Here is a 12217-nt window from a genome sequence, read left to right as displayed (position 1 = left end):
TCTTGCTTCACTGCTTTTCACTTCTTTCCAGATTACAAAATACAGCTGAAAAGAGCTGTTGGCTGACATCTCAATGCTCAGATTCCCAACTGATCTCTTCTAAACCTCCTTGTAGGACTATGGTCTACATCAGCTAAATGCCTTGGATTGCTATTCCTGGGTATAAATAATCCTTAGAATTGCAAAAGATGATCCACAGAGAAAGGATTATTTAGGGCTGGGGAAGCAAAGTATATCTTGCCACATTTACCCTGTGTTAGGCAGAGAGTTGCAGTAAGGCAAGAGAGAGAAATAAGTGTTAATTTCCTGATCTAATGTGAGGCACCTGTCTATCAGCTAACTAAATGAGTCCTTGAGATTAAAGCTGTTCTAAGGATTGGTACTTGGAGGCAGTTGCCCTGGTTCAGGCTATAGTGGGAAATGAGGTTCACATTCAGAAAGGCAGGCAGAATCCAGTGCATGTCCCTGAATCCCACTGTTCGCTTTACCTTTAAGCTTGCAGATAAAGGATTTGGGACTGAGTGCTGATTTAAGACAGTGTTTTCTGTCTATGCTAGATGCAAATCCACAAATGGACTCCAAGACAAGCTCAGCTCCCTGTCCTCTGTAGCGTGTGTGCTGCAGCCACCTATCCTGAGCATGCCCTGTAGTTCAGTAAACAGTTATTTCACTGAGTGCACCCAGACAGTCTGCAGTTAATCTGATTGCCAAGCAGACATATGTATGGTCTATGGGCAGATTATGGAAGTCATGTACTGCTGACCTCTCATATACTTGTCTTTCAAAAGCAGCATGGACAGACTTATTGCAGGGCATATTTTGGAAGGCTTGGATCAGAGGAATCCAGTGGTGACACAGCTGATCTGCAAAGATACTGCTGGATAATTAAAGTATTTCAGCAGTCGGTTGGTATTAGTGTGGACTTCTAAATAAAAAGGGTTTTTTAAGCCTGTAGTTGGATGCAGAAATGCTTTCCATGTGAAGGAAAACATGAAAGCAAGACAGGACAGAGGTCTCTCTGGTGGTTCTGCCTGAAACTGGAACCTGGAAGTTTCAGTCACTGCATGGATAACCTGGGAGAAAGCAACAGCCTTTCTATTCATCTGTCCCTCCAAACACACTGCAGCCTCCGCAAAGTGACAGGTGCTTTTTGAAGTATGATGATGTCTGAAGGGTTGGGTGCTATGATTTGTTTTCAGATACAGTACTGGATAGATTTGCTTATTGTGTGTAGCATGGAGATCAACAAGAGGATATACTGCACCGCTGTGTTGCCTGCTTGCAAATCTATTCAGGAGCCTGTGAGGATTTTCTGCTAACAATTCAATATGATCTACTAGAATGCCCGAGGAAAATCCCTTTAATTATTGCCTGTGGATCATTAACTTCAGTAAGTCTGACTGCCCAAGCGTGGGTGAGGTGCAAGCAGCCATAGTGTGGAGGTGGCACCCGAGGAAAAGTTTTGTTCTGCATTTAGGAGGAAAGACAGGAGCCCTTGCTAACGGTGAGTCTAGTGAAGACATCACTACGTACTCTCTGAACTTGCAAACAAATTGCTTTCTGCACTGACGTTCATCACTCCAGCAGAAGTAGCCACCATATCAGCATGTGAGGAACACTAGAGTAGTCTGGATACAGTGAGCACAGAATGCTTAAAGACAGACATAGCCTTCTCTTAGCAATAGGCCATGCTTTTTCCTGCATTAGTTGCTGTTGTGAGGGTATGTGAAGGTGTGTTTCCACTTAGCTTTTTCAGATTCACAAATGCATCAGAAAAGGGGAAATTTCTTCTGAATCACTGCTTTGATTTATTCTGAATACCTGTGGGAACATGATCCTTTTGCTTTGCAAGTGAAGTTAATTAATGTGATTTAAAATGGGTGTATGTAGGACCTTCTGTTGGACTGTGATTGCTTCCTTTTAGACAGGTGCAGAGAACTGACAGTTTGACAGTTGGACTAGATGATCTTAATGGTGTGTTCCAAACTTTATGATTCCATGAATTCTTCAGTAGGAAAAACCAGCTAGCAACTCTTTGGGGTAAGTAGGTAGAAGTGAGTAGGGATGGTCCAGTCCCATGAGTACAGCATCCCACACATACCCATGTTCTGGCTAAAGGAAGGGTGTGCTCCTGAGGCATATTAAAACAAATCTTCCTTGCTTTAGCAAGGTGTTTAATAGGAGACTTATGATCCATTATGTAACCAGAGCCTATATCCATGGAAATGTACTCCCCCTTTGGGCCTCTGGAAGGGATGAGAAAGAAAACAGTGTGTGCTTCTGTGCAACAGAAAATCTTTATTGGAGTGATATCCAAAAGATCCAGACTTCTGTGCCCGTCCTCCCCCAAACCTACTGCATACGTTGGTGGGACATGACAAGGAACAACAGCTCTGGCTAAGCAAGGCAAGGCAGGCAGCCCTGAGCCCTCCCATTGCACCCAGATTGCCTTCCTTTCCTATCAGAGGGTGCTGAGGCTTCACAGACCTGCTCATGGGACACAACAGAAAATCCAGGCCCCACCATGCGCAACATCTGCAAGTGGGCAGAGGGCTGAGCTCAGGAGGCTGGGTTGGTGTTTGGTGCCTTTGGGGGCCTGGTGAGAAGGGCAAGAATGTATGGTGGCAGCAGTCTGAATGGCACAGCAAGTGAAGTTGGGGAACATCTTCTATGCAGAAGACTGTGGAAGGAAGAAGCAGCAGAGGTGGCAGGGAGCTTCCTGCACTTATCGTGGTGCCTCTTAGACTTGATTGTGGTGCAGTCACAGAGGGTAGCATTTAAGTTAGCAACGAGATGAGAGAACAGAACAAACTCTTAACACATTAACACCCAGAACGCAGTTTGGGGAAGGACCCATCTTCTTCTTCAAGTCCTAGCAAGCCTTCAGATGCAGTATTTCCAAAAGCAGGCTGGAAAGGGATACAAGAGAAGAGTTTTAGCATCCAAGAGACTATTTTTCCAACTTCCCATAGCTCACCAGGAGGTGTTCTCAAAAGCCCAGTATCCTGAGAGAGTTGGAGAGTTAAGAGTTCATACAACACTTCTAGAAGGTGATGCTTTTGGTTTCTTAAAGTAAAAAGAAGGGCTTGTGATTTATAATGGTTTGCTATTCCTTTTGCTCTATTTCATTAGTGTCAGGAATCAGCGTTTTCTTTCCTGACTACTGTCCATCAGTCTGCAACCTCTGAGTTGTGCACAGGGCTTCTCACCCATGGCTGATGGGAAAAGCAGGTTACTGACCTGGAAACACCTGATCCAAACCCTACAATTACTTTTAAAAGCTCTATCACTATAGCATTCTGCTTCCAGCTGTCTTCCAAACAACACTTAATGCTGTGGGATCTTAGGGGAAGAAAAATTAGGGAATTTCAGTGTTGGAAAAAGCTGTGTCACCCCAGTCTGCCTGGTTCTTTGAACGCTGTATGGGTGTCAAGCATGAGAAAGAATTTCAACTTGTTGGGGTTTATTTTGTGGGAGAAAACTTCTACTGAATCAGCAGTGCCCAGGCCAAGACACAGGCTCCTCCCAAAATAGATGGACAAGACAAAGGCTCTCTTCTCTGTTTTCTGTCAGAATCTGATTTAAACCTGGCTGGGAGAAGCAGTTTTATGTACAGTTGATTCTTCCAGACTGGTGGGAGCATGAGTGAGATTAGCCAAATTAATGACAGTCTCCAAGGTCACTTATAAACTGCAGATTGTCTAAGCATCACCTAAGCACATAAGCCAGCCTTGCACAGAGGGGGATTTTCCCTTGTCTGTCTGGCATATTGTCAGCCTGAATGAGCACAGAACATGTGGGGTAAGGGCAAAAGGAGCTCTTTTGGGGTGAGGCCAGATCTACAACCAGTAACTACTGTTCTACAGCTGTCACTGCTTTGTGAAGGAGTCCTCTGCTGCCAACACATGTCCTTGTGCTCTTGGGCAGCCCTGCAGGAGTGCAAAGCTCCCAGGATGTACTGCAGAGAGCAGAGGGGCTGACTGGGGATGCAGTAACTCTTAGCTCCCTGCATTCCTGCTTCATTTCCACGTCCTTTACTTTGCTGCTTTTCAGCAGCTCAAACAATTGCTGCTTTATTCTCCCAGAGAAGCAGTGACCTTAGTGGAGCTGGACATATGCAGGCCACATGCCTCATTATGCCTCCAGCACAAGCTTCATGCCCTGCAGAGAGTGAGGGGTGCCCTGTGGGGACACGTTCCTGCTGAACTGCCCTCTGATTAGCCCCATAGTTATTCTCAGGCTGCTGCTCTAACTGCCTCTGATGAGGTCCTGAGTGACAATACACTCTATTCTGAGCATAGTAGGGGGCATGCATACTCTCACTGTTCTGCTACAGATAGGAAATGCTGGAACAGAGAGCCCGATGGGATGTCTGCAGTCAGCCAGACCCATAGGTAGGCCTCTAACCCAACACTTACCACGTTTTTTGGGCTGTGATGCTGAGAGACTTTCCAAGGCATCAGCCACCTCTGACCCTTCCTCAGCTGAGAGCTGATCCTTAAACTTCAACAGCTGTTGAGAAACACACATCAGTGAGCAACTGCTCCATCAGAAGGATGGGACCCAGCACAGCATGGTAGGGGCAGGCTGCAGGCAGCCCAGCAGGCAGTACCCATGGGATTAGGACTGTTCCAGGAGGATCTGCCCTTGGAGCATCTCCTCATGTCCTGTCCACAGCTCTTGCTGACTTGCTACATGAAAACCCAAAGTGTTTTGCCTCCACCCGCAGCTTCTCTTTTCTAGCAAACTGGGGAGGCTCTAGTCATGGGCTGGGTCTGCCTTGCTGGTAGGAAACCCCGAGAAGTGCCGGTCTGGGGAAGGCATGCAGGGGCCATGTGTGCTGGAGACCAGCATGGGATAGAGGCAGCTGAATGCACAAACACCAAGACCTGCCCTTCTCCTTCCATCCTCTAGGGTGATTTCTCTTGGCATCTGTTTTTTCATTTCTCTTTATTCTAACTTAGCTTGGGTTTTATTCATGCAACAATAGACATGTATGTGTCTGCTCATTTGCTTATCTCACCTGTTCAAAGTCATCAAATTTCTTTGCCAGCTCCCAGTCTGTAAAGAAAGAGAGTCACATTGGTAATTCCTAAAGCTCAGATCTGAAGCAGTTTCTTCACACATGGTGGTGATGGGTTGATGGTTGAACTAGATAATGTTGGCAGTCTTTTCCAGCCTTATTGATTCTATGATTTTTCCTGTCTATGAGTTGACAGGGAAGGACCCATTTATCTTTTAATTCCTGTGTAGCCTCTGCTGGGCCCTTCTCTGCTCAGCATCTGGATGCCAGGCACCATCTTTATGGATCATCAGGCAGCAGGCTGTATAAAGCCTGTGCACACAGATGGGCAAAATGCCATGAGACGTCAGAGGAGAGTCAGGTTCTGTGGACAGAATATGAGTCCCCAGCTGAACTGGGTTAGCAATAGGAAAGCAGCAGGGGAGGCTGTGGGTTTCCCATCTCACTCCTCTTGAAGGGTGAGTGACTTTATTCCAGGGCCAAGCTGAGGTTAAAAGCAGTGAATGATTTTGAATAAGATAGCTGAAACATTTTTGAAAGGGGAACACAAAGTCATCAACTGCTTTGCAGTGCCAGTTTGTGAAAATATGCACTAAAATAAGCAGAAGAGACAGGAAATTGCTTAAGAATGTCTCTGTTCATCCCAAGAGCCAAACACCAGCCTCGGGCTGTCCGTGCTATCTGCTCCTGGCAGGGCAGCGGGTGATGGTCTGTGTCTCCTGGGGGATTTAGGAGAACATTCCCCTGATCTCAGATAAGGCTTCAGCACACATTGCCAGACTCAGGCTTTTTTTTTTTTTTTAACATTTGAAACTGAATAGGAAGGTGCCGAAAAAAGAGCTGCCTCTATTCTCAGTTTCACCTCTAAGAAAGCAACAATTTAATTGAAAACTACTGAATATTTTCTGATAGATATAAAACCAAAAAGTCAGCAGTTCTTAAGTAAATCCATCACACCTGAGTGCTAGGGAGAGGGGCAGGTAGTGGGGCTCAGCTCCTTGCCTTGCAGCAACATCCGCAGGCAGAATCCTCTTAAATGTGTCTTTATGCATCCATAAGTGAAAAGTGCCCCTTAAGAGCTTATTCTTGTTGTTACAATTGATTTTATGATTATTATTTTACACATTTTTGCTCTTTCAGAATTTCAAGCGCTGATTTTGGCTCAACTTTCCACAAAGAGTAAGCTTGGCCAATGGCTGCTATGAATAGAAAATGAGCAGCGGTCGAAATTTGGAACGGATTATCTCAAGCAGAGAGAAGGAAGTTAATTTATGGAGGATGCCTTGAGAAACTGCCTGCTGTAAATCCTCTGTCTGTGCTCTGCTCAGAGATTCATTATATTCAATTGTCTGGCATAAAACGCAGCCTTTCCTCCAGGAGTAATAAGTGCAATAATCCATAAAGCAATCATAAAAATGTTATTTTTGAATGCATCCCCTTTACAAGAAGAATGCCTTTGTTAGTGTTAAGACTTGATTTATTTGTATTTATCTATTTGTCCATGGATTGTTTAACTACTGCCTCACTGCATTAACAAGGGGCTGGGGAGGAGCACTGAGTGATTTTGATTAATGGATTTCCATGGTAAAAAATTTTTCTGAGCTCCATTTTCTGCTGTTTTTACAGGGAAAATCAGCTTCCTGCCTCGAGACCACCACACATGGCTCAGCTCCTTCTCACACTGCAGTGGCCGTGGGAAGTTCTGACCCCATTAATCCATTTGGTGCTTGCAATTGCTGCGTGCAGTGTCATGGAATGCCCAATTTTCCCTTTAGAGAGCCTGAGTTTGGAGCATGTCCCAACACACAGGATGGTCTTAAATTTGGTGTCTGTACATATAACACAGAGAAAAATCTTGACCTCCTCTCTGCAAAAAATCTTTGAGTTGATTCCTTACATCCATAGCATCAATACAGATACAGCTGCAAGAAGCTTGATCTCCCATTCCCTCTGCTTACCAAAATTTCCTGGTGTCCTCCATGCAAACTTCTTATTAAGCAGAGGAAGCAATGTGTCCTTGTGATTTGTGTCTTCTCTCTCCGGAAGCACTCGGTTATCTGCAGCACATAAAACATACCATTCTCAGTCTCTAGTGCCAAAACGGATGGACACTCCATCCCCCAACATTAAAACAAAAATTAAGGCTAAAACCTCTTCTGCAAGCACTCCCTTTTTTGCCTCATCACCCCATCCATCTCCCCAGACCTGCTGGAGGTAGGATCTATTCCTTATGCGTGTGTGTAGCTGAAGAGCCCTGCAGCATTCCATCTAGCCCTGTGCTCACCCAGTGCTGGGGCTGAGCTCTCTGGTTGCCCAAGGTATTAAGGGATTCATTCTGCTCATTGGCAAAGTGTGGAGGAGTTTAAAGCGAGACTCTTTCTCTCCAAGGAATCCTCTTAATGGTTGCTGTCAGCCATGCCTGTTTTCCTTCCCTGTCTTCCAGGAAAAATCCTCCCCAAGCTGCTTTCCTGTAGTAATTTGGACTTCTGTGTGAGGCCTATTTTGGGATCTTCCTCAGTGTTTTTTCTCTAGTGGTTGTGGCTATACCCTCAAACGAGTGGTTGTGAAGGTCAGAGCTTCAGCAGCATCTGACAGACACAGGGATCAGATGACCAGACTGGACAAGGCTCTGGAATGCCCCCAGCTCTGCCAAACAGATTTCTAGGAGCATCTGGAACTTGTGTGATGCATTCATTTTTGGGAGGAGCATAAAATTGCAGAGTGGCCATTCCCCAAAGTCTTTTGTCTAATCCCCACACCCAGGCATTGCCAAGCCCTACAATATGCCCAAAAAATCCACATAAAATGCAAAGAAATGACACAGAAGGACATTTTTTTCTCTTCTCCTGGGATCTTCAGGACTTCAGCTCAGTCCCTTCAAGGAGATGAGAAGGTAGCAATGAGTCTCAGATAGCCATCAGACCTACATAGCTGCGATGAGATGAATGCAAATAATTTCGATACAGACAAGACAAAGCACTATGACAGATGAGACCCGAAGATGCTCAAGAGTGTGTGGGAATGCACCCCAAGGTGATGCTCCCGGTATATGTGGCCAGATTTGCCCCCACCTAATGGTGCAGCTGAAGCCGAGTGTGATTTGAGGAAACAAACCCCAGGAGCTGAGCAGGGCTATGCGCTCTGTAAGACCTGCAGTTTCTGTGCTATAAACCTAAGCCTGAAAGACAGTTACGATTTTCAAAGAGCCGCTTTTAGTCATTTGAGGGATTTGATACAGAAAAAAGAAATACATATATACATATAAACACTCTAGTAAAAACTAAACAGAAGCTGTATTTAGAGAGGGTGGCCTCAGGAATGTTTTGGTTGTTGTTACAAAAATAAATAGGTGAAATAAGAGGAGAAATCATTTGAAAAGCAATGCTGTTTCCTAGCCTATATTTAGCTGCTTTTATTTTTTTCCTGCTGCCAAGTCTCTCTAAGAAAGTAGATTAATGATTGACATTTTCCTGTGGAATAAGTTCAAGCTAAGATTAATTTAAATTATGGAAGAAGAACATATAAGCAGAAGTTTCACTATTAAAGAAGTACAGCAGCACCCTACTCCTGACATTTAGGAGCTGTCACATCTCATATGGTACATACTTGGATTGCTACTCTCTGGTATTTTAATATATATCCTTGGAAATTTTCTTTCAGGAAGAAAGAAGAAAATACCATTACCAGATATCACCAGATCTGGTATTTTCATTGTTTAGCAAAGTGCGACATATGAATATGCAACCAGCTGCAGACCAGAAGTACATGCTAATATGCACAAGTCCCTGGGTAGTACCCATGTTGATTGATTATTTAGTATAGCTCAAGGTTGCTTTTATCTTCTTGCACGGATAAGCAAGTGTTGCATGGCCATGACAAGCAGCAAAGCAAAGCAAAAAGATAATGACCTACCTGTGTCATCTAGCCTGTATTCCAGCTTACCTAGTAGGAAAAAAGGCACTCCATGTGTAGATGGGACATACACAGTCATGGTCAAGATGGCTAGCACTCCGAGGGACAGCTGGACAGACCGCATCTTTTCCACGTACCCACCACCCAAAAGCATTCTTCCTTCAAGCACGGTGGAGGACTTCAATGCAACCCAGTGCCAGATGAGCTCACTTTTAAGAGGCAGTGGATGTGCCGTGATTGCAAATGGCCTTTGGAGGAGGGGAGAAAAATATCTCTTGAGATATAATTCAACCTGTCAATATGATTCACTCCTTTGGGAGTGGACAGAACAACCCAGTAACAGACGTCACATGGAACCTGTTCAATATATCTCATATCAGATTGATCTAATGAATTTTGATGTTGCCACAGGCATGACCTGTCCATGCACACTGATATACAGTCCATATGAACATCCATACGTACATACATTAAGAATATTTTTTCATGGCTGTAGCTTTAATGGAGTTCAGGCATGAAGACTTCCACATTAGCAGGGAAGATTTGTCTAACATACAAGTTGCCGTATGTCACCAGTTTGGACAGAATCAGGTTAATGGGTTTTTGTAATTTATCATCGCACTTCTTACTGCCTGTATTAATTAATGTGAGATATAATGAGTGCTGAAATGCTGGGAAACAGAGGGGGAGAGCTCTTTCCATTTAAGTGATTGGAAGATATTGAGTATGTCTTGCTTGCAGTGACTTATGGCTTTGTCAACGGGAAAGGCATCACATCCTATTTTGGGACTGTGTCTGAGTGGGGGAGTGCAAAATTGGCAGCAGACATGGAATACATCAAGGATGGGCAACTGTCTTCTTTTTTCTGGGGAAAAGAAGAAGTGGAAGGCCAGATGCCAGTTCTGTCTGCAAAGCTATATTTCATTAGTTTAGAGCAGAGTACTGAGGCATGTTGCACACATCCTATGTCTTCTCAGGACATCACCATGTCTTGACTTGGCTTCTCTTTGTTGCTTGTCCATCCCAATTGAGCAGGGACCTGCTGCTAGTTTTCTATTATGAGCTTACAAAGAAAAATGCTATTGCAGTAACAGCGCTAGCCTTTCTTCTGCACTTCTGCTCCTTCTGCCAATCATCATCTGCAGAACTGAATCATTTGTACTATACTTTGGCCAAGCTCTGACTTGTACATACACTCCTAGTGACTCATCTCTTGTGCTTTTTGGACACCACATCGTGCCAGATCACCCAATACAGCTTCATCTGATGGTACCTACTCTTCATCTTAAGTAAAAAATAATGCCTTTTCCTTGTTTGGGCTTTTGGCTTCTGATCCCTAACTATCCCTAAAACTTGCTGTGCTACTTGGATGCTTATAGGATGATTTGCCCTTTAATTTTCCTTTTAATATTTATTTTTTACTAAAAAATTGGGTGCAGAAGCTCTGATTTTTTGCATCTGACTTTGAAGCTGAATGTGGTACTTCCATTAAAAAATGTTTTTCTACTGAGGAAATGGTCCCATTTATATATATATACATAAAACCACCTTGTCTTTCCTCTCAGTCTTGTAAACCAACAGTCTATCAGTAGAAATACTCCTCTTCCTTCTTCATAAAGTGTGGTTTTGCTTTCTACTATATGGTGTTCACATTTCTACCAGTCTCTGTCGAGGTTGGCTGTGCAACTGTTTTCACCTAGATATGCTGGTGGATTGCCCCATCACACCTGAACCTGTGCAGAATCCACATATCTCTGGCTGTTTTTTTTTTCCCTACTGCTGGCTGTGAGACATCATGGTCTATTGACAGGATTTTTCAGGAAGTTGGATTTGGATGAGCTCTGAGATTTTCGCTGTAGAGAAACTTCAGTTCTGGGTCACTGCAGCTGTTCAGACCCCAAAGCAACTTGCAAATGCAGTGTGCCAGTCCTTCCAAGAGAGTGCTGTGGTGAAAGCAGGGGACTGTCATTCTCCATTTACACAGTAAGAGGGGTGAGGGGTGGATGCTCTCAATGAGTGGGTGGAAAGATGCCTGACAGCCAGTGCCAGACACTAGTGACTTTTTGCATTTGTTGTAGTTGTGGGAGGGTTGACTTGAGGTATTAGGTTTAATTAACACTTGAACCTAGTTAATATATTTGCTTTTAGCCCAGTCTAGCTTTGAGCTCTTGATCCTGCCTGTTGTCCTGGGTAAGGAATGCTGGTTAGTTAACCTCAGACCTGTCCTGTCAATATGGACGTGTTTATTGTTTGCTGGATTATGTTTGACCATGGTTGACATCTCTGGGACTGATCCTGACTGGTGGATTGAATTCAAGCTTGACCTTGAATCTTCCTCACCCCTATGGACTTCCTTAGTGACCCAGGCTCTTGGTTGATCTGAATGCTCCCTGACACTATTTTCCTCAATATACCCAGCATTCTTCCGTGCACACTCTTTTCTCTGTCAGACAGGTCATCCTGACTTGGAGCAGTAAAAACCTTTAGGTATTCTGCATGAAATTCCAGTTTCTCTAAAGTCACTTTCAGCTTTGTTGCTAACTCTAATTGGTCTCTCTAGAACAGATGGAGTCTCCAAATAGCCTAGTTTAACCCCAAAGCAATAACATGTCTTCTTTCAGAGTAATCCTCATACAAGAGGAGTTCAGCAGGTTTCTTGGGCCACTTGCAAAATGCAGGAGGCAGTGTTGAGCTGCTGAAAGCAGGAGATCTTGAACCTTGCTTGGAATGGCATGTTTCCAGGGCACTTTGCATGCTACACATTTGGCATTTGAAGAGGGGGAGGATTCTTGTCTTTTCAAGAGCTTCTTGAGAGCATATAAAAACTTCACATGCATCACATATTTCAGGTAAGCCTCAGCAGCATTTATGGGTTTTGCTGTGGTCTTTTAATCTCTGCTTAAGCTTTGTTTGTTCACAAAGCAACCAACCTGCTGTGGCAGGACCTGGGAGTAAAGAGCCCTTACTTAAGGTTGGGAGAAAGGGCATATTAACTGTCCTGCAGTATGTGCACCAAAAAGGGGACTTGACTGAAACTGTGTGCTCTCAGCTGATGGATTTATTTTTTTTTTAACCTGCCCCATATGTAGGAGGAGACTTACTGCTTCCTTGCTTAGTGTTTTTAAGGGCATGACAGGCATGGGAAAGAGGAGGGGACAAACAGTAGAGAGGAAAGCAAGCAGGATGCTAAAGAGACCCTGAAAAGCAGGGAGGAGTTAGGAGCCTTTCAGCATGAAGAGAAAGAGCTGCCCTCTCAGCAGGGGTGAGGTGAGTTTAGTACGC

General features: G+C 44.2%; 1 protein-coding gene across 3 annotated transcripts; it reads right to left on the bottom strand.

Moving 5' to 3' along the window:
• Positions 1 to 2278: 2278 nt before the first annotated feature.
• On the bottom strand, positions 2279 to 9122 carry UTS2B (urotensin 2B). 3 transcript variants are annotated; one of them, XR_014933570.1, is made up of 5 exons: positions 7175 to 7297; positions 6982 to 7080; positions 5024 to 5061; positions 4419 to 4512; positions 2279 to 2909 (listed from the first exon to the last, which is right to left on the bottom strand). XR_014933570.1 is itself a non-coding variant. In XM_015871932.3 (5 exons), the coding sequence occupies exons 1-5, from the start codon at positions 9087 to 9089 to the stop codon at positions 2884 to 2886; spliced, it is 411 nt and encodes a 136-aa protein (XP_015727418.1). In that variant the 5' UTR covers positions 9090 to 9122; the 3' UTR covers positions 2279 to 2883. The 3 variants fall into 3 exon arrangements, 2 of the variants coding, with proteins under 2 accessions (XP_015727418.1, XP_085369726.1); XM_015871932.3 differs by lacking the exon at positions 7175 to 7297 and adding an exon at positions 8936 to 9122; XM_085513600.1 differs by lacking the exon at positions 7175 to 7297 and adding an exon at positions 8966 to 9122.
• Between the last annotated feature and the right edge of the window lie 3095 nt (positions 9123 to 12217).

Source organism: Coturnix japonica, chromosome 12 (assembly GCF_054131305.1).
Source record: "Coturnix japonica strain WE chromosome 12, WE-NBRP24, whole genome shotgun sequence".
In the NCBI taxonomy this organism is placed as follows: Eukaryota; Metazoa; Chordata; class Aves; order Galliformes; family Phasianidae; genus Coturnix; species Coturnix japonica.
This window is presented reverse-complemented; position numbering and strand designations above follow the sequence as displayed.

Coding starts and splice junctions, on each gene's coding strand:
- UTS2B (XM_015871932.3), bottom strand. CDS start 9,089: ATGCTTTTGGGTGGTGGGTACGTGGAAAAGATGCGGTCTGTCCAGCTG. Junction 7,081..8,935: donor ATACAGGCTAGATGACACAG/GTAGGTCATTAT, acceptor TATGTGCTGCAG/ATAACCGAGTGCTTCCGGAG. Junction 5,062..6,981: donor GAGGACACCAGGAAATTTTG/GTAAGCAGAGGG, acceptor CTTTCTTTACAG/ACTGGGAGCTGGCAAAGAAA.